At 36.5% G+C, this 26692-nt stretch overlaps 1 protein-coding gene across 1 annotated transcript; it reads left to right on the top strand.

Annotated features, from left to right (window-relative positions):
* Positions 1-583: 583 nt before the first annotated feature.
* Positions 584-18824, top strand: LOC129278887 (SNF-related serine/threonine-protein kinase-like). The gene is made up of 6 exons (XM_064094932.1): positions 584-721; positions 9421-9627; positions 10073-10234; positions 10936-11212; positions 11764-11986; positions 13498-18824. Exons 1-6 carry the CDS (start codon positions 609-611, stop codon positions 14409-14411), a joined length of 1896 nt encoding a protein of 631 aa, XP_063951002.1. The 5' UTR covers positions 584-608; the 3' UTR covers positions 14412-18824.
* Positions 18825-26692: the final 7868 nt, after the last annotated feature.

Here is a 26692-nt window from a genome sequence, read left to right as displayed (position 1 = left end):
TAGTTCTTAGAATATAAATTCATGTTACCTTTTCGCTTATTTGATGAAATGATATCGGGTGAATATTGAACATGGGTCAACATTTTTCTTTGGGAACTTCTCTGGTTTGACATTTGGGATGCAAGTCCATGATGTCAAGTGACCTTTCTGTGTATCTTGATTATAAAACGCACAGCGTAGGAAATACATGAGGGCAATGGACGATTTTGCCTTCATGACAGCCCAAATCGCCCCAAAAATTCCCCCAAAATGCATACATTGGGGCAACCATTCTTTCTAGAGCCGTGCCAAGATCTGTCACAAACAATATTCAAGATTTTAAAAAATCAATATTGTAACTATGGCAGAATATTTGTTTTTAATAGTTTTACCTGCTTGTTATCTTAAAATGTAACCCTTCAAATGAAAGAAATAGCCCCCCCAAAAAAAATTCACAATCGCCCAAATGTGGAAACAAGAGATAGCCCCTAAATATGAAAAATTGTTTCCTGCCCTGAAAACGAATTATGTAATACTATATAGAGCTCCTTTATGTATACAGTAGTTCATGTTTTTTTTATTTCTCTATCACTTATGCAGATATATGGAGCCTTGGCGTGCTTCTCTACATGCTGGTGTGTGGGGAACCCCCCTTTAATGAAACTAACGACAGTGAGACATTGACGATGATCATGGATTGTAAATATCTCATGCCAGATTATTTATCCAGGGAATGTCAAAGGTAAGACTCTCTTGGGTTACAATTTTGACTGTTGCACTTGGTAACTACCTTTAATAGTTTGTTGTTTTGCAGGCATGGTCAAATACATGACCCCATTTTTGACCAATCAGAGGAACGGATTATTTGACATTCTTATTAGGGCCGTCTGCACCATCCCGAGTTTTCAAATTAGCGCGCTATTTCTGATCCGGCAAATTATCCCGATCTGAACAATCTCGAGATTATTTGTAATTGAGACGCAATTATTGCGCTAGTTCGTCAGATTAATCTTGAGATAGCAATCCCAAGTCAACTTGGGATTATTTGCAAAATAGCAGGCTATTTTACGAATTATCGCGCTAATTTGCAGGTGCAGACGCACTCGGGATTATTTATTCACAGCGTCAGACCATAATGCATCGATGCCTCCCTAGAGCAGGAATCGCTCTTCTTGCGATGGTGGAGACGGGGTTTCTTGAATCTCGAGATTAATCACAAAGAGGGCCGATCGGGCTAAAATCTCGAGATTGAGCAAACTCGTGATGGTGCAGCACCGCCTAAAGAGAGGTTTATAATTACCGGTAGTTATAATAATCCATGCATGGTCCACTGGTAGAGCTACACATGGTAAATAATACATTGTTCTGATTATATTCATGAAGACATGCAGAGAACTGTTTCATCGAGATAATACAAAACTTTAAAATGTCATGACTTTGTTATTCCTTGTCCTTTGATGAAATCTTCTGTGTATCGTTTGTCCATATTTACTTCATATGTTTAAATCATATTATTTTCAGTCTGGAGTACCCCTTTAAAGGTCAAGTCCACCCCAACAAAATGTTGATTTAAATCAATAAAGAAAAATCAGACAAGCACAATGCTGAAAATTTCATCAAAATCGGATGTAAAATAAGAAAGTTATGACATTTCAAAGTTTCGCTTATTTTTAACAAAATAGTTATATGAACGAGCCAGTTACATCCAAATTAGAGAGTCGATGATGTCACTCACTCACTATTTCTTTTGTTTTTTATTGTTTGAATTATACAATATTTCAATTTCTACGAATTTGACGATTAGGACCTCCTTGCCTGAACCACAAAATGTTAAAATAATGGAATTCCACGTATTCAGGGAGGAATGAAACTTCATTTCACATGACAATGACGAGAAAAATCAAAATATTTCATAATTCATATAATAAAATACAAAAGAATTAGTGAGTGAGTGATGTCATCAGTTCCCTCATTTGCATACAGACCGGATGTGCATATGACTCTTTTGTGAAATGAAGCGAATCTTTAAAATGCCATAACTTTCTTATTTTACATCCGATTTTGATGAAATTTTCAGTGTTATGCTTGTTGAATTTTTCTCTTTTTATTCGAATCAAGTTTTGTTGGGGTGGACTTGTCCTTTAATGTACTGTATGCCCTGTAGAGTTGCAGTAAAATTTATGTGTCAAAAATTAAAAAAAAGTACAAGGGGGAAAGTTACAATTTTTCCAATCAAGTATTGTACCACAAAACCCACAAAATGTCACACTGTGTGGTTTTCTGTATGAGGACGTCAAGAGTGCTTTTGGTCAGAACTCAGAATGGTCACATTTCGGATTTGGGGTATTTTGAAAGGGTGTTCCCTTTCTATATACATGTACTACAGAAAACCGGATGTACAGTCCATGTACCAATCAAAACCACACTGCTCATTAGACCCATATTTTATCCTTTTTTGGATTAAATTGCAATTTGTCCTTGCGGAAGACCAAAATACTTTGAACTCCCAATCTCATGAATTAAAATCTGGGTAAGCTCTTGCATGAATGCTTGTTCCAAAGAACCGTGAACAGGATGTGCTTAATTAATACTCAACTTTAGGGGGGTAATACATGTATGATGATCTTTTCTATGAAAATTCGGTACAGTTCTAATATTTTTCGACACCTTGCACAGTAGTGGGAGAGTACATGTAAGTGTGCTTTTAATAGATTAATCTGCAAAAATCCCTCTATTCCCAGGAAAATTCTATAGTAGTGACCATAATAAAGGTCATCCAATTGTAACAAGATGTAAATATTTTTTCCAGCTTAGCATCTCCTCTTTCAGAAGGGATCTTTGATATAAAAAAATAATTTCTGGCACTGGCGTTAATCCTTGCATCACACCTATCGTTCGGGGGGGGGGGGGGTGTGATCTATTGTTTCATCCCCCCCCCCCCCCGAACAATAGGTGTGACTCAAGGATTTACTCTAGTGATTTCACGTAACTTTTTGGGGTTTTATGGTGCCTGATGTTATATTCTCTCTCTGTATTGTTGCATCAATTGGAAAATTGCTATTTTGTTTAATGTGAAACACCAACAATATCACTGATGATGATGATGATGGTGATGATGATAATGATAATACAATGAGTTTAGGGAGAGTGAAAATACTCTCATTTATTTCCTTTTTTAATTGTAATAATAATGATAATATACCGGTACCGTAACAATGATAATAATGATGATAATATAAATATAGATGATGATAATGATGAGTGACAATGATAATGATAAAACTGATGGAGTTATGATGATAATAATAACAGTAAAAATAGCAACAACAACAATAGTAGAAATTGGTAATAAATTAATATCTCATAATAGGCCTACACAGGGTTGCCACTTAAGCTTTAGTAGCTGCTCTTCCAGTAAGCCCTGTCTATAAATAGCCCTCTACAGTCTAATATGCTGAGCGCCTTTCTAAATGGCAGAAGATCTCATTAAAAAAATTATTTGGTATGACTTGGCTAAGGATTGAACCCATGACCTCCTGTTTTTGAGGAGGGTACTCTACCACTGAGCCATTACATGTATGCCCTGTAAAACATAAATTTTTATAGGAAACACGAAGGCTTACATTTTAAGGATGATAAACCCTTAAAAATCGAATGTATGACTGGTGACTACATGTAAATCTAGTGCTGAATTTGCCCAAGGACAAGGTGTGTTTCCTCTACTATCCTCAAATTTTGAAATATCTTATTTTCCATTCATATGCTTCTAAAAGTCCTTGACTGAAGCCTAAAATAAGAAGCTATATGAAATATACAAATGAAACCCTATAACTGACAAGAACACCAATATTTACAAGTTTTATAGTCATCACTTGCCAGCTGAGCATTTTGCTTGAGAAGAAGTTGATTTAGCCAGCTTCAAAATAACCCCCTAAACAAGTTTTTCGCGGGCTTCATTGACACATTTTGGCCCCTAAACAAGTTGTTGCCAGAATATGACCCCTAAACAAGTTTTGTCTTTTAAAACAATAAGCTTAAATAGACAAATCTATATATTCATGGGTATTGCATGCCCCCCCCTGCAGTTACGTTTAGGGTTTAAATACCACAAAGAAATACAATGTTAACACTGTAAATAAGTCTCATCCAAAATTCATCACCATAGACCGTAATCACTCTGAAGCCGTGTGCGTGGACAGAAAGGTAACAAATATCATGACCATTTTCCTGTTTCCCAGGGTTGAATACTTTTCATAAATGAGGAAGAAAAAGCCCCGGGGTAAAAAGCTTGGGGAAAAACATACATGTACCCTAAACATGTTTGGCTAGTCTTTATAAAAAAAGCTTTGGAAAAAAATACCCTAAAATATGTTTGACCCTGTGTTTGACCGTTAACCAGTCTTTCAAACCCGCCTTTTTGGAAAATTGGTGTTTTTTATACCCTTAACGAGTGCACGCCCGGCTCGCTTCCAAAACTGAAAAACACCCCGGATCTGGCTTTGCGTCATCCTCTTCCTCCATAGACTGAAGTATCACATATGCACCACAGTGGCGGTAGTAGACGTCATGCCATGATACACAAATGTGATTGGCTGGCGTGCGTATTGGTATGTTCTTGGTACATGTACATTAGAAACATGACACCATACAATCGATGAACCAGACATCAGCTATTTGGAATCAAATATTGAGGAATTATACCAGACTCTACAATTTAACAACTTAAAAAAAAAATGTATTGCTTTTCGATTAAATTTTATTCATGGAATACTGTTTTGAATACAGAATATCTCTCCCTTTTATTCTGAGCATGGTAAAAATAAAAATTTGCTGTGGAATTATAATATCTCCAACCTACGTAGAATTGTAGTTCACAGGTGGATCCAAATAAAATACACTCCAAGCATGAGTCATCTAACATGGATATGAATAGATTCTTCACCTCCAGTCACCCAGTATTTATGTATTGTACCTCTCAACCATGGTATATCCCAGACAATAGTCTTGAGTACAGACCTGCTCTTCCAAATTATCACTTGAAACATAATGGTCCCAATTCAGGAAGGTGGTTTCAATTGCACCATGATACATGTACACAACCATGTCCATGGACAATAATACAATATATGTACTGTAGCTTCATGGTAAAATTGAAACCACTTCTGAGAATTCAGGCCAATAGCAGTGATATAGGAGATTGGATTCAGGGGCGGATCCAGGATTTTGCAAAGGGGAGGGGGGGGCACATTTTCCTGAGGAAAATTTTACAAGAAAAAACAAACGAACTTTTCAACGAAACTTGAAGGTCATTTCGTCCACGTAAACTTTGACAAGGAAATCAAAAGGTCGTCACTTGGGTATGAACGACATATTCCCATTTAAAAAAAAATGCTGTGACTTACACTTGTGTAAGAACGGCATATTTACATAAAAAATGTTAATTATGGCTCTCTAAAGGGGGGGGGGGGGCGCACGGGCCGTATGTACCCCCCCCCCCCCCCGATCTGCCACTGATTGAAACATGTTTGTACACTTTACATGAAATTGGCTCAGTTTGGGAGTATCTCTTTGATTATTCATTATGATCTAATTGATCAAAGTGATATTCAGTCAGAAATATCTGGTGCATGATGATAATGTGAATTAAACTTTAAGCTTCAGGCTTGTAAATTTTTTTGTATACATGTACATGTACAACCACTTCTTAGAGAGTACTATACAAACCATAGATTACCCCCCCCCCCTTCCGTTCATTTTGGAGTGTGGTTTGTCATATTGAAACTTGTGACCATTTCTTATATCCTGTTACCTCATAGTGAACTGGCTGCATATATTCACTTTTTCCCCGAGTTTGAAACATGTTTATATACCCACTATCAAGCACGTTTCTCAAAGGGCTGCGTTTATCATTTCATTACACGTACATAGTGGAAAAACTGGACTCGTCACTGTGTAGCTTGTTTGGGCTGATGGCTGTTATGTATACTCGGCATGGTATGCACATTTTCTCTAAAACCAGAAACGGGTCCAAGTGATCAAAGTACAAAATAAAATGCATTTAAAAAAAAATGTGTTTTTATCTCTCATGCAAAAATATGTTTATACTGACTCAAACTGTGTTTTGGATCACACAGATTTGACATTTAGATCCACCAAAATACCTGGTATTTTTGCCAGTATGAAAGCAAATTACAGTAATATCCCCAAAAGAAAATACCTGCTCGCTCAACAGTAGCAGGTACTGTTCAAATTTACAAAAACTTTTGCCAAGGTCATGATTAGTATTCATGAAAGGAAAGGAGAACTATCTCATCCCATCGAGTATGTTCTGTTCAGGCGCCATACATGTAAATATACATCCGGTTATTTTTAATCTCGAGCCCTAGCAACTGACCGGCTAATGAAAACAATGCACTAGCGACCCTTACATCCGCGCAGCGTTTTGGCATGCCTACAATGCATAATACACAAACAGCGCATTCATACTTTGAGCTGAACGTTGTGATACTACATGTAGTAATCGAGTTTACCCATTTCGTTATCTGGAAGTTTACAAATCTTTCTGAACTTTTCTGTGCTGTTCCTGACATTGTTTCATTGTGTTTCTTATACTTTGTTTTCATGGCACTAAGGTTAGTGCTGTCGTCGTTAAGTGGATGTGACGTCACTCCGCCCCCGCCTGTACACGTGGGGCCCTCCAGTTGCTACATGTAGCTTGCTGAGCTAGTGATCTTGAATACAATTGCTTGTAAATGTTATGGGAACTCTTGTATTAATTAGCATAAAACTGGGGGCACAGCACAGTAATTGTAAGTTCAGGAATCAGGAATCGTCAAGACAATGTCGTTTGCAAGTTTCATAAACTTTGGGGGTAAAGAAAGGAAAAACTGAATAAAAAACATTTATTGTCGATCATTATATATTTTTTTCTTTAATTGAACAAGGATCTGTTATTAAAGTTTAACTGCAAACAAAATTTAACTTCCCTATACATAACTTATAATGATATAATGTACATTTAGACTTATAATGTATACCACTTCTTGTTTTTTATCCTTGTTGTTTTCTATCCCTCGACCAATACATGCAACCTTTCCATATTTACGTGCACATATGGTCATTTAGTCAGGGAGAACTCCCATCACTCTGGGCATGGAGGTAGCTTCTACCTCCATGCTCTGGGTCAGTCATGAACTTTGTAGTGATATGCTAACAAGCGGTATCTATATTATATTGTAGATAATTGACTTAACATGATGGGTATCTGCATATTGATATACATGTACATGTGTCTCACAGTAGGGTTAAATAGCATGTTCTCTCTCTCCCTCTCTCGCTCTCACTCACCCTCGAGGTTTCTTGTTCTCTCTCTCTCCGTACATGTATTTACAACATTATTTATCCATCCATGTATTTTATCTATCTCCATCCATCCTTTCATCAATCCGTCCATTATCTATCTATCTATCTATCTATCTATCTGTATGTCTGTCTGTCTGTCTGTCTGTCTGTCTGTCTATCTGTCTATCTATCCCTCTCTGGCCTGCCAGACAATTAAGATATATTTATTTGAGTTATCACATCCTTGCAATTCAAATGATATCAGTGTCGGGTATCCATCATTACAGACTCGGAATCCTACAGAGTCTTCCGATCACTGCTTGTACACAATAGATTTCTACCCCTCATGCACACATCCTCTTCCTCACACGTTAATACCAAAGGTTAATTGTAAAGCTGGCTGGCTGGCTGGCTGGCGAGGCGAGCGATATATGTCTTCCTGTTGTTATATGGACAACTGAGTTCAGTTTATTGCAATGTTTTCATATTGAAAAAATAATAATTTGTTTTTGCTTTTGATAATGTTTTGATATTAATGGTCACAAAATTAATAATTGTGATCAATTTTCTTTAGTGATCACCAAGTATCTATGCAGTATAATTTTTCATTAGATGTCAATTTGGTGCCAAATGATTTCCTCAAGATGGAGGGGACACTAAAATGATATTTTTCTGGGCAAATGCCTTTAAAATTTCTGCATCTAGACTAGAGGAGGTCTAAAGAACTGACTACAATACTTTATGAAATACAGTGTCTTGGGAACTATTATCTACCAGCCAGAGTATAAAAACAGTGTCCATTGCACATTGGAACAATTAGCAGCAGCAGCACAGAGGGTAAAAACATAAAGGGTTTTGAGAACTGTATGTATCTATATGCCATACCAAATTATGTAAGCATGTTTTTATTTCTGTTTTGCCTCTTTGATTTAATACAGTAGATGATTCCTCACTTTCATTCTGGATATCGCCAGTACATGTACGTACTGTATATCAGGACTGATGTATATGGCTGGTAGTGGTACCCTACTATCACGGGCTCTGTATACTCAATGAGGCTGGGGTCATGCTGATTAACCAGCTACATGTAGCTGTGATCAATTCAATTGTGAAGAATCAAATGGGCAGATGAGACCAGGGAGTACGACACTGCCTCTGTGCCCTCTCATTGCATACTAACAGATACATTTTGTAACGGGTCTTTGGAGCGCAGGGCTTTATAGCGTGCTGATCCAGTGTACTAGCAGTCTAAGATCTGTCTTGCTTATAAAGATGCGTGCATAGTTACGGTTCTCGCTATAAATGATGACAAAATTAATAGTGGAAAGGACATTGTGGGTGGTGGAGAGATAGAAAGGCAAGAAAAAGAGTAATTCAGATTAAGAAGTATCCTTGGTGATATACAGTAGGTGTAATCCATAAAAGGATTGTAAGCCTGATGAGATTGGATTGGATGAGGTGAGATGAGAAGTCCTTGTGGCAGTGAATAGAAGATGAGGAGATGAGTTTAGATAAGTCGAGAAGTCCTGGCGGGGATGAGTGGTGACAAGCAGTTAGAGCGATAGGAGGTCGCCAGGTCAGGAGTTCAAACCCCGGCCGCGTCAGACCAAAAGACGTTAAAAGATGGAGTACCTGCTACCCTGTTTGGCATTCACCAATACAAGGGATAGAGCTACGTTGATCTGGTGCTGCACTGTGGCTGCCAGGCCAACGATTAATTCGGAGGATTTCTGTGTCGAACAATAAAATGGATTTTTGATTTCGATTGATTGTTTTTTTTTCAACGATGCATCTCAACATTCCGGGCTTGACTGTCCATCCTTAGGAGAGCGTTTCATGAACATTTGTCATCTTGCAGGTTGTCTGAACTGACAACTTTCGTTGATTCTGTTTGGCTGAGAAGCACTCGCTATGGTAACCACGGGATAAAACAGAAGATCAAATATCCAATGATTATTTCATGAAACACTCCCCAGGAATGAACATCATCTGACATTTAGTAGATCTTGAAGTACATGTACAGTATTGTACTACATGTAGTACACCAAAATACCGCATTCTCTCACTCTTTCTCCTATCTTCTTTCTCTTTCTTGTACAGCTTGATAACTCGCATGTTGGTACGCGAACCAGCCAGTCGTGTGACGCTGCGAGATATAGAGAATGATCCCTGGCTCGAGCACGGCAGGAGGGCAAGGAGACCTTCGGATCCCATCATCACCAGGGAGCAGATCTCTGAACAACTCCATAATAGTATCCTGGACATCATGCTCAACGGCAAACTGGCCGAGAAGACTGCCATATTAGAGTGAGTGTAAAAGGGCCATTTCTTGAACTTTTTGGACAACCCGTAGAATTGAGTGTGTGTCTGTGTGTATTAAAACCAGAGGTGGAGTATAGTATTCTAGACATAATGCTCAATTGTAAACTGGCTGAGAAGACTGCCATATTATGTTTCATTTCTTAGACATATTTACTGCAAAATAAGGCTTGGATTGCACTTGTAAGAGTGTTGAGCACTCTGTGATGAGTGCGTACGTACGTAATTTGATGTCACTTGCAAATCTTCCCTCTGTTTAATTGTCCAAATTTGGCATCTGTACATTTATAATGCTTCTTGGTTCTGTTGTAGTGATTTGAACCTGGTACCTTGTGGTGCAAAATCCAGAGATTAATCCTCTGGATCAGAACACCGCTGTTGGTATGTCTGCAATAAAATTATATTTGTGTTTCGGTTTGTTGCCCATCTGTAGGTCTGTGGAGAAGGACTGCTATGATCATCTGTCTGCAACCTACTTCCTTCTGGCAGAGCGCAAGCTGAAGAAGCAGAAAGAAGAGAGGCTCAAGTTCTCGGCCAGTGACCTGAGAAAGGCCATGATCTCTGGTCAACCTAATCAAAGTGCGGGAGGTCAAAGGTAAGACAGCGGTCACTAACAATGCTTGAGAGATACATGTAGGTTGCATTTATGCTTCCTGTGTGAAGACAGAATTGGCATTTTGACACAGTGGGGGTTAATGCTCATCATAAATGCACTTCCACAGAGTCCAGTGCTCTTGATTTTTTTTTTGATGTGCATACTAAAGTATGTTGACCCAAGAGGAAAGGTGTGCTGTTATGCTGCTATCTTAATGCACTTATAAAAACAATGGCATCAAAATCTTCCATGACGTTTGCTCCTGCATCAAATGCTCCTATCGAAAATCCACACATTATTAAGCCAAACATAAATCCAAACTTCAAACTTGACTTTAACCTTGATCCAAATCCTTGCCTCATTCTGAACCGAAAACACTATCACAATCCTAACTTACACATTATATCTTCAGAGAAATTAGTGGAGGAGCAGTTGTCGCTGAAGTGAATGTCTTGTTACCCCATTTAAATGCTTTTTGAAATGTGTTTATAATCCCTCAGAAACTGACTTTTTGAAGAAATGCTTTGAAATATTCCTTTTTACAAATAAAACTCAAGAATTAATGAGGCTTTGCTCGATATTTACAAAAAATTGTACAAGGATGATTATAATCACTTGTAGGCGTAGTTTGATCAATTTTTTTGTCGTGATTACGGTTATGATTTATCATTTTATTCATTGTTATTTGATACTATTCGAAGGAGAGCCCAAGAAGATGTTCCACATCCAAGCTCTATGCCTGGCGTCAACAACAACAGCAAACAGACTGGCCAAGCCCCGCCCTCCACCACGCCGCCAGCCTCCAAGCCCGTTGCTATACCAGGGGCTGGTGCAGTAGGAAGCAAGCATGACAGCCGTAGCCTGGATGACTCGCCCCTATCTAATAGTCCTAGAAGACATCTTATAGAGAGGGAACATCTAACCATCCATCCCAGGCATGGTCGAAGTATTGTCAAGGAGGGCCTGGGCTCACTAGATGTAAGTTTCAAGCTTTTCGAGGACTGGATTTTTTTTCCTCAAATTTCCACTTGGTTTACACCTGGGGGGCGTTTCATGAAAGGACTTGTCGGACGTTTTATCCGACAAGTCTCATTTTATCCGACAGTTACCATAGTAACAGTACCTCTCAGCCAATCAACATCAGAGAAAGATGTCAGATCTGACAACTTGTCGGATGAAAATCTTGATGAAACACTCCCAAGATTTGTTTATTTCCCGTTTGGTCTAATACCACATGGTCTAATCCTAGTTTGTCTACAACCAATTCGTCTACTTATCATTTGGTATCATTTCCATTCAGCCTTTTCACCATTTGTTCAAACACCAAATATTCATATGATTAGATAAACTGTTTATGAACCATTTGACAGAGTGCAGAATTAAAGTAGAAGTGGAAATTATACCATCTGGCATTAGACTAAATGGCATTTAGTGCAAAGGAGGTGGCTCATTAATTTTAGCATACCTACCTCGTTGAATCACTGAATTGAATTCGTAGGTTGAATTTTTCACTATTTTCTCTTTCTAAGGAGGACGAGTATCAACATCTTGCCGAAGACGAGGAAGTAGATGGACAGGAGAGCCAGGACGGCCATCAAGATCACCAAGACCCTGCAGCATCATCCACCTCGGAAGGCTGTGGCAAGGATACAGGAGGGAACGGAGGCAGTAGGCAATCTCTCAACAGCAACAGACAGGCCCTCCAGTCAAAGATATGCACATCAGTACTGAACCAAATTACAGAGGAAGAAGGTGAGTGCTCGACCTTTAACCTTTTAGAGTTTTCCTTCACAATTTCTTCCAGGCCCAGTTGCATAAAAGTTCCTATCCTGGTGGGTGTTTCATAAAGCTGTTCGTAAGTAAAGAACGACTGGTGATCTTTTCTTTTAGTAAATGGTATATTCATTGGCGATGGTTTACCGCGTAAGAAAGGTTTACCAGTCGTTCTTAAAGTCGCTCTTAACTTACGAACAACTTTATGAAACGGCCCCTGGTATAACAATGCTCAACAACCAATCAACATTAAAGATTCCATGGGAGTTACCATTGGATGACAAAGTTACCAGGTATAGTAAGTTTATGCAACAGGGCCCAGGATAGGTTTGTTCGATCTAGTCAGGAAGCAGTGGAAATATTATTCAAGAGCTTTTCTTCAGTCTGGACCGCAGGACCATTCCATGAAAGATGATTTTTTTTTGTCAGCACTGACAAGTTGTCACTATCTGATAGTTACTACAGTGACTGTCAGACGCGTGTGCTTCTCGGCCAATCAGATCCATGAAAAGTCTTCAGATCTGACAACTCATCAGACGACAAATGTTGAAGAAGCTCCTGCAAGAAATTACCAACTTCATGAACTGTGAGATCATAGTTGCTTCATATTTTGACATTAGCAGTAGAAAATTTCATCAAGAAAAAGTAGAAATTGTTTATGCCATCTTTGATTATTGGAATTGGTACCACAAGAAGGTAGAACTTGATGTGTCGGTTGCACTTTATACCTTTCTTCTACTGTCCTGATAACTCTGTTGTAGAGTATGTGAATGTAATGTATGGTAATTGTACAAATTCATTTCCGAAATTTATTCAATAATGTGTACATCATTGTATTCCATATCATCGTATTAGTGTGAGAGCATCCTCAGCAAAACATTTCACACACCGCGTTGGTGCAGAAATGCTCTTACGCAATGCACTATTACGTGCTGCGAAGGTTGTTTTTGCGAGTATGTGATGCTCAAAAGTGTGGTGTTAAGGGCGTTTTTGCACTGACACAACAATATAGGGCTGAGCGATATTTCAATATTATCAAAATTATGTAATATTGGACAAATATTGAATATTCGATAGTGGTTGTATGATTATGTTGATATTTTGCGGTAACATGATGTGCTCAAAATATTGTCAGTTATGAAAAATTAATCACTTTTAAAAACAAATGCTGCTCTGTATTGTTAAAATCAATTTTGTATAAATGCCCGCTTCTCATGGGCAAGCCCTGATGCAAATCCTAATTGTCATTTCCCCTTCTCTGCTCTGATGGAATTGAAACTCATAATGAATGTTTATTATAATGAATTTTCAGTCTTTCATTCCCCGTTTCCCTGCTCTCAGGGTATTGAAGCTCCTAATGTTCGCTGCGAAATATTGCATTATCAGCAATGTTTTGCTGGCAATAATCGACCAACATTGAAATCAAATATAGACCATCACTAATAACCATATCTTATTGTATACAACTTTTTTGTGTGTCTTTCTCCCAGATGAGTATGAATCTGATGAGGACAGAGGGGCATTACGGAGGTTACCTTCGCGTGACAACAGACAACCAAAGACTTCCTCGAGTAGCAAGGACAATGTACGACAAATCAAACCCAGCAGTAAAAAGTTCACGCCTCCATCACGAGGGGGTTACAGCTCCTCGGACGCCAGCGACGACGATTCAGAATCCCGAAGAAGATCAGACAGGTTCGATTTGCCCAACCCTACAACCCATCGGAGGGGGAGCAAGGATGGCCCTCCAAGCTCAGGGAGCGAAGGTGGAGGAGGATCACATAATACCCATGGAGGTGGTGGTGGTGGTGGTGGTAGTACTGGCGGAGGGAGTAATAAGCAGAATGGTAAGGCTGGCAAGGGTAATGATTCTGGTGGTGCAAATGGCAACAACACGTCCGGTGGAGGTACTAAAGGTTCTGGGAAAGAGCGCAAAAAGAGCAATGAACTTCGTGAAAGTCTAAAAATGAGCAATCTCAGTGTGAACTCCTCGAACTCGTCGAGCTCGTACAGCATAAGCAAATACGCCATTGACCCGGCTAACAACACGCCGAGTGATTCCGACGATCCCAACGCAGAGTCCAAGACATGGTCGCGGAAAAACAACCTGCGCAAGGACCACGTGACTCGGTCGGACAGTAACCTCTACATCATTCCAAAGAACGGAGAGAAGCCCAAGCACATTCACACGTCACCGTCCAAAACCAGTCTGAAGAGAGATAGTTCCAATCTAAGTGAGAAACTCAACTTGGATCTCAACAGTAACATGCCCCGGCGAACCTCAAGAGAGAACAGAGACATTCGTAAAAAGCGCAATCGAATCGCAAGCGCCAACGGTCAAGGGGGCAGAGGTAAGAAGGACCCGAACAAGAAAGTGGAGAGCAACTGCTGTCGTCTCATATAATGTTTTATCATTTGGCAGAATGTGTTTGCTGTATGTCTGAATGGAATATATCTTGTTTCCAATATTAGTCAATATAACTTGCGGAGATTGAAGCAACTAGGTATAGAATTATAAACGGACTTCATGAATCTGTTTTGATATCCTGTTTTTAGTGTAGTGTACTCAGGACTGTTGATGTTACCATTATTTCCCTTGTTAGGTGTTTACAACCTCGCAGTACAATTCTGCTGGCTCCAAAATCCTCGTATTTACAATATTGTGGTTTGTTGGTGAATGCATCTTCTAATAAACTTAATTTTTGAAGGATCAGCATGGTATGTGATGTACTCCTTCTATCACAGCATCTCATCCAGGGCAATATTTGGGATTTTGGGCAATTTAAAGATAGCATGCAATTAATTCTGCTTTTTCCCTTCTCCATTTTTTTAAACCTTGTCATAGCTACTTACAATAAATTAAGAGTTTATGCAGACATGAATTTATTTGAATTGAAGCAGAACACTTGATTACAGGGCTCTTTACCCAAAACATAACAATTGATCATACGACTTCATGATCGATAAGATTGATAATTATGTGCAATTAGTTGTAAATATCAATTATATGATTAAATATTAGGGTTGGTGTTGTAGCATCCCAATCAGTTTTGAGGTTTGAGAAGAATAATCAGACATTCACTTCGCATGAAATAACTTGAAATCAAATTAGCTATGTGGTATCTAGATATGACTCTGCCCCATATTTTTATGTACAAGTCCAGAAATGCAGTTAAATTTCATTTTCATCAAAAGTGCTATTGCCATGCATATTTTAATCAGATATGAATGACATATTCATACATCCCTCTGTAGACAAGTCCTTCGAATCAAGTCCTTTGAAATGATAATCTTGATCACATAGCAGTTTAGTTTTATATACAAATACTACAATGTGAATTACATGTGTGTAAAAAGGCCAGCACAATGCTGCATTTTATCAGGGGATCATTTCTCTTTGTATATTTTGATTTTTTTTTTGTAAAACAAGTATTAAAGTTTTACATTTTATCACCCATTTTCTGTTGCATCTGCAAACTTTTAAAACAAAAATTTCATTGTATTTTTTTTTTCAATTTGAACTTTTTATCAGCTATTTTCTATGATATCTTGCAAAATGACATGGTATATAATTTAAAAATAAAATCAATTTACAGACCATTATATAACTATTCCAATCCTGTATTATTGATTTTTACTCCATAAATGGTATTACAGCTTAGTCAAATATATTTCAGAGTGGTAATCATTATTGATGTACCTTGAATTCAGATTTTTCTGAAACCCAGGAGAGTACGAGTTCAATTTCTCTTTCAGTTTGAAGGGGTTCTCTGGGCTGAAAATAATCAAGTAAAATTCACTGAGCTAAATGCTGGAAATATCATATCTGGTAACAAGTAACAAAGTTATTGAATTTTAAAGTTAAGGAATATTTTGTGAAAACAGTTATAAGGACATCATCATGAATGTTCATTAGGTGGGCTGATGCTGCCACATCTCCAATTTCCTTTTTCTTATGTTTATTCTTTTGTTATTACATGAAATCATAATTTTTTCATTTTTTTATACATGTGTGGATCATATGTCTCTCTTATGATAAAACAAGCTGCAGCATCATTTTTTTTAGTTCTTAGAGGAAAAAATTGAATAAACATAATTTCGTGTAATAAATACAAAGGAACCAGTGGGGATATGACATCATCCGTTCCTCATTGAATATTCATGCAGACATTCATAGAACTGTTTCACCAAAATAATGCAAATCTTTAAAATATCATAACTTTGTTATTCCTTGTCCACTTTTGAGTGTTTTGTTTGTCTGATTTTTCTTTATCTGTTCAAATCATATCATGTTTCAGCCTGGAGTACCCCTTATAGTAAATTTGAATATAGAATAGGATAAGTATCATTTTTAAATGGTTTGTTTCGATAAGTCAAATAGATTATGGGCAAATTTTGAGTTTTTTATCATGAGTAAAACACTCCCCATTTGCACAGTACTCAGATGTTTATATTTCCTCAAGATATTGATCATATCTTCCTCCGGACTTATTGATATTCCGACATAGTTTGGTCAAATCTACGCCATTATCTGCGAACGGGAAAATTAATGTTGACGGAATTAATGTACATAAGATACAGCTTCGGGAGTTTATTTTGTTAGGATACTGATCACAACTTCATCGTGTAATGTTTTTATTTGAGTTTGCTCAATTTTGGGTGTATTTCTGTGTTCTTTTAAGCAGTCTAATTTGGGATCAGTAGGGTGAAGTGATGTGTTTGGATGAAAAATGATTGTGAAGGGATAACATCAGTCTGGAATCCTGTTCACTTTTAAAGAGGCTGGAAAGTTTCTTTTCTTGTCACACTTCAATGAACTTCCATTGGCATTGGAATAGATACAGGAAACCATATTCATGATGTATGATATTTAATTTTTTTTTTATTTATTTACTTACCATATATTCACATGTTTACAGGTTATAATGAAAGAAATGGCAGAAAATTTACTCATATGAAACATACATGTATACTAGAATTTGAAATAGTAAAATGGACCAGAAAATAGCACAGGTGCTAGCTAGGCCTAGCCCCACATTTAAGAAACTTTTGTGTTGTGAAATAAGTTTTGTTGATTTTTAGACAGACATTGTGATGAATTACTTCAATATGAATTGAGATTCTCATCAACAATTTGTAGTAGAAGCCAAATGTAATAGAATTAAAGAATGGTGACATTTGAAGGCATTTGCTAGCTTTGCTAACAGCTGATTAAAAAAATTATCAAACTATGATGAAACATGTGTACGAGTACATATATTCGAACTGAAAAGAACCTGAAAACAACCATTATTGAGAATGAAAAGATTAAAGTACAAAACAATCCACAATATTATATAATTTGGCTTCTTCGAGACCTTAAGAGAACACATATAGTATATGTGATGAAATTAAGGTGGCATTTCCAGTCACTTCATATTTCACTTTTTTGAAGCACTAAATAATGATTTTCCAACAGGATTTTTTCAAACATATCACTCACATGTGAAGAGTCGGACCTTGCAGATCAGATTTCTAAAAGTCAAATAAATTTTAGCTTATGCCTCTAATGGAAGGATTCTACATGTCTATTATACATGGTTTACTGAAAGATTTTACAATTTACAGTTTACTTTTTTATTCAGAAAATAACCATATGTAATAATTTTATTCAAGCTTAGTTGGGCTTTTTTTTAAAGGAAAATCTCGATACTAATCTAAAAATGTATATTTCCATATGAATTTGTTTTGTTTGAAGTATGTGCTGCTTTTTTGTCCTGTTGGTGGCTGCATGCAATTTGAATTACAGTTCTGCTGGTTCAGAACTTGGGATGGAAAAGGGACATCATATTCTAGTTTGTTTATTTTGTTTGTTTTTTGTTTTTGGAAAATAGGAACATTTGAACATTACACTGTGTTCAAATGATTGTCACATTGTTTTAGATTATGTGTAGATCGGGGAGTGTACATTTACCCCATTCTGTACAGAAACTGGTTCTTAATTATGTTCTTCGTGTGTGTGTATATCAGAATCATAATATATATATGGACAATACAACAAATGCAAGGTATTATCGTTGACTTGGCTTTCCTCATATTTTCATGGTATTTATTGAATAGAATTGTGAATTTCCCTTAGCGACTTGTAAAATGAATTGTAATTTAGACTGGAATTATGTTTATAGGAATGGATTACCGGTAGATTGTCGAGCTACGGTGACCAATTTTCGAAAAACCAAGATCGCTAGAATGTTTTACTTGTATAAACACTAGATGTCTAGTTTGATAGGAACAATGATTAAAGTTTTTGATGTTGCTGAAGCAAAAAAAAGTATATATAGATAATCCTAATGAAGCGAATGAATGTACTTGCCAATACACTTAGTAATTTTTTGTCAAACAATCATAATTATTATTAATCAGACAGTTAGAGATCTATAATGTGTGGCCATGTTTAGTAAAAGTAGACATAGTGGGTCGTATTGAGATTTGGAAAATCTTAGTTAAAGACTGTGTGATCTTTGTAAAAAAAAAAGAGAGTGCTATTTCATTATAATTGTTGAGGGTTGGGGGGGATGGGATGGTTGCTCAATGCTATTATTCATTTATTTGTTATTTTTTATATATTTTATTTCTGCGTGCGAAGCATATATATTAGAAGTGATAATGTCTTCCCGTTGTGTAGACTGTGTGTCTGAAGCTGTCTATCTGAGTGTATATGAGATAAGGCTGACACACTCATCAATAATGTATAATTGTCCAATATTGAAAGAGATTCTAAAAAAATATATATATTTTGAAACAAGACTTGTCAATTACATATATGTGTATCAGTGAACTCGGTATATATTTCAGTGGTGAAGTCATGAGGTGTTCTTTTTGCGCAAAACTGGATTTTGATCTTTTAGGTGTTGTTGATTTTGTCATAACAAATAATGAACATTTTGAGCTTATGTGTGTGTGTCATATATTTAAAGGTTGCCAAAACATAGAGAAGTTGGCTGTAAAATCTTGTTTGAAGATGAGGCATGCACAATGCAAATGATTATAAGAACCAGAAGATAGCAATACATAGTTACATGAACGCGCTGGTTCAATTTCCCCCACATGTTTCTGGTAAAAGAAACAGCTTTAAATTATCAGTCAGATGTAGGTATTGTGTATTGAAATATTCAATTTTTGCAGTGTTTTTATCAGCAGTATTCCTGAATTAAAGTCACAATGCCATCTACACTGTAAATGGCTGAAATTGGGGGGGGGGGGGGGGGGGGAGCTTTTCCTGAAAAATTAAGACAGTGATTTTCTCCAGCTATTGTTATAAGCTATGGAAATCCTTACATCTGATGGGCTCTAAGCAAAAAACTCAGTAAAATTGACTTTTTTTTTTTTTCATGAAATACTCCGTTGATGATGGATAAATCACCTAGTAACGACTGCCAGATGAATTTGACGGGGATTATAAAACCAGGACCCTGTTTGATCAATCTTAGCAATTGATCATAGGGCTGATTCTGCAATTGATGGTATTGATTATAATGAATAGTCACCAATAAGAATCGGCCTCATTGTCAATCGCTGCGCTTTATGCTATGGGGCCCTGTCCATATAGAGGTAGCATGGGGCACTTCTAAGAATACAGGACTTGATGAAAATTTGTATTTTGGGGGAAGGGGGTCTCTGGAGAAGGCAGAGATCACAGACTATAATACCCCCCCCCCCCTGATGAGAACAATGAGCATTCCATAAAAAAGAAAAAATTGGCAGTGATTTTTACCGACAGATGTGATAAGCTACTGTAAAACCTTGCATCTAATTGGCCGAGAGCAAAACTAGTCGGTGAAATCACTGACAAAAGTTTTCATGAAAGGCTCCCCTGCTCTCCAGCTCCCCCCTCCCTTCCAGGATGGTTGCATGGTCCAGTTTGCAAGATCTACATGTACATGTAGTACTATTTTGTTTATACATTGGTGCTCTTGGTGATTGTATTTATATAAATCTTTGAGACCAGGGGGGGGGTGTTTCACAAAGATTTAAAGGACAAGTCCACCCCAACAAAAAGTTGCTTTGAATAAAAAGAGAAAAATCCAACAAGCATAACACTGAAAATTTTATCAAAATCGGATGTAAAATAAGGAAGTTAAGACGTTTTAAAGTTTTTCGCTTAATTTCACAAAACAGTTATATGCACATCCTGGCTGGTATATGCAAATGAGGAGACTATGACGTCATCCACTCACTATTTCTTTTGTATTTTATTATATGAAATATGATAATTTTCTCATTGTCAAGTGGTACAACGATTAATTCCTCCCTGAACATGTGGAATTAGCATTGTTTAATACTATATGGTTCAGTCAAGTTGGTCCTTATTGTCAAATCTATAAAAAATGAAATATTGTATAATTCAAACAATAAAAGCAAAAGAAATAGTGATGAACATCATCGACTGACTCACATAGTTGTGCATATCATTGTTTTGTGAAAAATAAGCGAAACTTGAAAATGTCTTATTTTACATCCGATTTTGATGAAATTTTTAGCACTATGCTAGTTTGATTTTTCTCCATTTATTCACGTCAGCATTTTCCTGGGGTGGACTTGACCTTTAAGTATGACTTAGAGTTGCACTTATATGTCTAGTTACCTGCGGTATAAAAGGCATTGATCAATAAGATTGCAGGTTGCATTTCATGTACGCGTAAGCATGTAAGTGCGGCTCTAAGTCATACCTAAATCTTTGTGAAACATCCCCCAGATTAATAGTTATTCGTAAGTGTTGGTTAAAGCCAGGGTTACACCAAAACCAAATTCGGATGGTTTTGATAGATTCAAATGTTCCCGAATCATTCCTGAACTTTCCCGCATTCGCGGGGGAGAACAGAATACTTTCGAAACAACCAGAAGACATGTATTCGCAGCTGATATGGTTCCGGTCTAACCCTAGCTTTACAACTAAATTTACTGTGTAATAGATAATGACAAAAAATTTGTCGATATTCCTCAAGACATAAATCTTTATCACCAGAATCTCGAGATAATGTTATTATTCTGTGGAATTTCAGGGAGAGATTATCAATTTTTTTCTGAAAAAAGACTTGTTTGTTATATCCAAGTATTGATTGGAATTACATGAAAGGTAATTTATTTCCAGCATGATGATAAATATTTCTGAATAAGCGTTATCCTATGAATTCCATTTCTCAGGGCTAGAGAAATACATTAGAATATGGTGGCAGATTCCATCCAAAGTTCTCTCTTTTTTGGCACTGTGTGTGAGGTAGAATTCACTTCACGTTATGCATCTCGATGAAAGTGCATATCATTTTAGACACAAAGAAAGATGGAAGGAACTGATAAGAGCCAATCATGAAGAGTTCAGAGTATGCTTGATTGCAGAGTTGCATGAAAATTCTCAGTTTGAGAGTGAGACAATTCATATCAAGCATATTACGGTATGAAGAGTAAATAAGTAAATATCTATCTCTGCCTTCCACCTCCCTCTCTCTTTCTCTCCTTTCCAGGAGCCAGTAACACAATGTGTTCCCTCAAATTTCATATATCGATCAATGTTATCATGCTTAACTGTCAAACCCTAATCTTTGTGTTTCAGGGCCCTGTCCCCATTTACTTCTCTTTTTGTACTCACATTGTCCGTCTATCTATCTAATCTATCTATCTATCTACCTCTTTGTCTCTTTCTTCTTGGTATTCTCCGTCACCCTCCTATTTTCTCCCTCTACCCCTTCCCTTTCTTGTTTCCTTTGTTCACCAACAACTCTCTCCTTCTCTTTCTCCTCTCTCACTGTCTGCCTGTCTGTCTCTCTCACTGTCTACCCATCTCTCTGTGGTCTTCTCCCTTCCCTTGCCCCTCTCTTCTCCCTTGAACCCCCTCTCATTCTTTCTCATTTATAACTCTGTCGTATCATATTCTGCACCCCCCCCTCCCCAGTATTCTTGTTTTCTTTTCACTCATCAACTCCTGTCTCCGAAAAATCTGGAAAAGGATGACTACATGTTAGATGTCTGTATTGAAAGTCCAGTTACATGCATGGTGTCCAGCTTGTAGCGAGGGTGCTCCGTCTGATTTGATATGCCCTTTCAAAATCCCATTTAGTTGTGTTTTTAGATTACATCAGATCTTTTAGCAGTCATAACAGCCCTGTATCAGTGAAAAGCAACGTATACATTCCAGGGTTTGTTTGTGCAGCATTTGTGTTTTATATGGTGTTTTTAATCTTATGGTTTTGATTACTAGTGTGATGCCATGGAAGTTCTGGCTTAGCTGTGCTGTATTTTTGTTTTGTTTCGTTGTCACAGACAGTATTTTAATTGTGACCTCTCACCTGGTTTCTGATCGGTTTGTTCGTACGTGTCTTGATTGATTAATAGCATTGATAAAATTGAAGGAATGTTTTATGTCCCGACACTGCTTTATTTTGACATGGACCATGAATATGAACCCCCAAAATGGTAATATTCTATTTGAATCAAACCCCTTTTTTTTTAATGCTGTACCATATGATCTTGGAATGTAGGTTGATGGATTGTAGAGGCATGAGTAATTTTCTAATTATCACCAAAGGTATCTGAAACCCTTTTAAGAAGTATTATTTTTTTATGACTAATAGTAATATTAATACTAATGGTGATAATAATTGGTTCTTGTATGATGCTTATATCTGCCAGATACAACTCTTCTGGCATTTTAAAAATTCCCATAAAAATTTAAGAATTATCTGAAAATTTTCTGGCCAATTTGAAATGTAGGTCATTTGATGATTCTAGCATACTTTTATCTGTGAATTTAAAGATTGTATAAACTGTGTATTAAGACAAGAAATTTCCAATACTTTATTGAATATGATTTGATGGGTTGGAAAATCATGCTTAATGGTACTACCATACCAAGTTTTACTGGTAAAACTGATAAAAAGTGTTTTATATGTACTTTTCAACCAACTTAAGGGGGAGAGGGGGGTTGAAGCACTCAACTACATTGTTGCTTTTCACAAAGCCATTTTTACATAGGACTGGAGTTCCAACATATATTACCTTTAAAATTTGTTACATTTTATTCTAGGAAAAAAAGGGTGATTTTAGAATGATTTTACTATTTTGAAATGAGGTTTTAGCAATTATATAAATCATATGAATTTATTTGAAATATTAATCAGTGATGATATGTACTCTCTGTGTATAATAATATATTCCTTTTGGAGTGCTGAATTGTAAAATGACCTTTTGGGCAAATTTTTTAATGTTCCTAATGTACAGTCATATTTCCCCTAATGGGCCGTATGGCAAATTGAAAACAGCCGTTCTATTCAAACCACCTATATGTAGCTGGTACAAAAACTGTTAAAATGGCTGTTTTTGATCGCTGTACGGCCGCCGTAGAGCAAATGTGACTGAGGTATAAAGAGCCAGGAAATCCATTCTGAAATGAATAGAATAATATTATCTGGTATAGGTATTACATTACTTTCCATTGCTCCTCGATTGGTAATAATAATAATATGAGGGCAAGATTTGACCATTTCTGTCTCTCTTGTGCATTTTACGGGTCATTGCTTTCATATTCATGGTTTTTAGATTCAATATTGTGTGAAATAAAAACAAAAAAGAGGATTAATCGCTGGATGTGTGAAGATTTCATGGTAGTTTTTTCTACCGTGCGAAATGCGAGCATTGTTTGGTACATTTTCATTTCGTATTTTTAGAAAAGACTGGATGTCGAAATTCCCTCCAAAATGTAAAGAAAAAAAAAATGCAATTTTATATCTGTAAATCCTGTATGTTATATAAGAAATCTAAGTAACTTATTGTTAGTCATTTTGTACTCCTCTATCTGCATATCTTGAATGAATTATGGTAGCATTATTTATGTTTTAATCTAAGACTATCTAGACAGAAGAGAAGAATAGGAAACAGGACAATTTGTACTATATAAATCTGTGTGCTGTGTACATGTTGATAAATAAAATTAAGGAATGAGGAAAGGAGGATTGTAAAATACAAACTAAGAATCCTTCATTTACAGTGCTTTGATGGGGAATGGATATGTCTGAAAGTTGTAACATTTTTCTGTCACTAGCAGGTCATATTGTAGTGATATATGGAGTAAAAATCAACAGCAACTAAAACACTTGACAAGTTGTGTTCTTTTTGTAGTGTGTAGGTGTACTTGATGTTAGATAATAATCTTTCTTTGAAGACTCGTGTGAACAACGTATGCAGATCTGCCACATTTGTGTTGCATTAAATCAGTAGCATCCATCAATTCTTATAAAAGAAAAAAAGACCACCCAGAGACTCGTTCAGATGCTGGTCATGTCTCGCATTGACTTTTGCAATAGTCTTCTGTATGGTCAATTCAATTCAATTCTTTATTCCATTTCCATTCAAAACATAATACAAAGTAATATAAAGTAATACAAATCAAATACAATTTTACAGACGAGCATTCTTACTTCGTAAAAAAAAAAAAAAAGTATAATATTGAGCATAAATAGTTATGAGGGGGGGTCCACTAAAAAGCAAAGCTTTTAAAGTGTGGATCCCCCTTGGAAATGGAGAAAATATAACCGACTTATTCATATAAATTATGCGTTTTTATATACAGGAAAGAAAAAAGAGAAGGAACAAAAAGGTCAAAATCATATTGATGTATGGTCTTGATGCACAAACTGCAGAGAGTACAAAATTTATGAATGAATGAATGAATTTATTTATTATCCAATGCAATAATAATACCAATTTACAAGTTTACAGACAATCAGTTATGAATACATTGAAAAGCAAGGATAATAGGAACCAGAAAATAGCATGAATGCCTGTCAAGTCTGGCCCCTTCTAGTCTAGATAGACAGAATTTAGCTGCAAGGATTACCGGTATTGCATAGAGTAAGGCTCACCTCTATTCAAATTCATCTTCCAGCTAAGTGAACTTGCATTAATGATGAATCCGCATGCTAGAATTTAGGTATGCAAAAGGATTAAAATCTCCATCAAATGATAATGATGGCAATGGTGCTGATAATGATGATAGACTCATAATAATACGAATGAAATAATCATCACCATCGTCATAGTGATAATAGCAATAACAGCAATATCAATAATAACCACTGATGATGATGATGATGATGATGATGGTGATGATGATAATGGTGATGATGATGATGATGATGATGTTGATAAGGAGACGATGATGGTAGTAGTGGTGGTGATGATAAATATTCCATCAATTTTCCTTGGAGATAAGGCATTTTGGGTTACTTTTTTATTTTTAAGTGTTACTGTGAGTAATGAGGCAAGAATTTTGAGGGGTTGCATTTTGGATAGGGTGTAGATTTCTGGAAATCAAGCAAGACCCCCTCCAAAAAATAAAACAAAATGGAATTAAATAAAAATAAATAAAAATGTAAAAAATATGAAACTAAAAAAATGTAAAAAATATGAAACTAAAAAATATAAAAGTGAGCGATTTGTGCAGAATCTCTCGCAGATCTGGGGGGGGGGGGGGGGAAAGAAGAATTATTATGCCAGATATCGATGAAAATTCCATGAGAATCTTGACATTAGCAATAAAATTTGATAAAATATTTTGATACTATTTAAGCTCCAGCCCTTCCCTAAAATCTCACCATATTCCCTTGTGTTTGTATAATATATGCCAAAGCTAAGAAAGAGTACATTCCTCATCAGTAGAGTGTTCAACTTCAATAGTCATCATTCTGATGAATAATTTGCTATCGGGTCTTATATAGCCTATGCATAAAATATAATTGCTTTGTGTATTTTGGCTTGCTCGCTTTACAGTCTCATATTTTCCCACAAATATCCAAAGTTATGTAATGTCAAAATTCCTATTTCTGCTACTTGTCTTTGTTCCTTGCTCCCCTTTCCCTATTTATTCTCTCTCTCTCTGTAGAGCTTGTAGTGGGAACCACTCAAAACTGATGTGCACACTGTACAACATTGTTTTACTAATTCAATATCATGCGAATCCATCTGGGTAAAATGATACCCTTGACACAAAGACTTAGACCTCTCTTTTTAAAGGAGAATGAAACCCTTGAAACCAGCTGAATCCATATAAAAGAGAAAAATCAAAGAAACATATTGTTGAAAGTTTGAGGAAGATTGAATGAATAATAAGAAAGTTATGAGCATTTGAATATTGAGATCACTAATGCCATGTAGATCCTCCCATTGGCAATGCGACCAAGATCTGTGATGTCACACACGTACAACTCCCTCATTACTTTAGTACTTATTTCCCTTATATTCTCACTTTTATAGAGTCTATCACAAGGTGAGGTGTTCTCTTTATGAGAGGACAAGTACAGAGGTTTCACAACATTATATCATTGATGAATCGTTTGTCATATGATTAGAATGAGCAAAAAGAGATGTTTTGGGGTATATTTTCAGTGTCCAAAACTGGACAACTCTCCCCTTTTGGACACTGAAAATGTACCCCAAAACATCTCTTTTTGCTCATTCTAATCATATGACAAACGATTCATCATTGATATAATGTTGTGAAACCTCTGTACTTGTCCTCTCATAAAGAGAACACCTCACCTTATAGAGTCTATCACAAGGTGAGGTGTTCTCTTTATGAGAGGACAAGTACAGAGGTTTCACAACATTATATCATTGATGAATCGTTTGTCATATGATTAGAATGAGCAAAAAGAG

Source organism: Lytechinus pictus, chromosome 2 (genome assembly GCF_037042905.1).
Source record: "Lytechinus pictus isolate F3 Inbred chromosome 2, Lp3.0, whole genome shotgun sequence".
NCBI lineage: Eukaryota > Metazoa > Echinodermata > Echinoidea > Temnopleuroida > Toxopneustidae > Lytechinus > Lytechinus pictus.
The sequence above is the reverse complement of the archived record's forward strand: the minus strand, read 5'-3'. Positions and strand labels throughout refer to the sequence as shown.

Excerpts from the sequence above, each read along its gene's own strand:
- LOC129278887 (XM_064094932.1), top strand. The coding sequence starts at position 609 with ATGCTGGTGTGTGGGGAACCCCCCTTTAATGAAACTAACGACAGTGAG. Across the intron at positions 722-9,420 it reads TTATCCAGGGAATGTCAAAG|CTTGATAACTCGCATGTTGG; the intron begins GTAAGACTCTCT and ends TTTCTTGTACAG. Across the intron at positions 9,628-10,072 it reads GAGAAGACTGCCATATTAGA|GTCTGTGGAGAAGGACTGCT; the intron begins GTGAGTGTAAAA and ends GCCCATCTGTAG.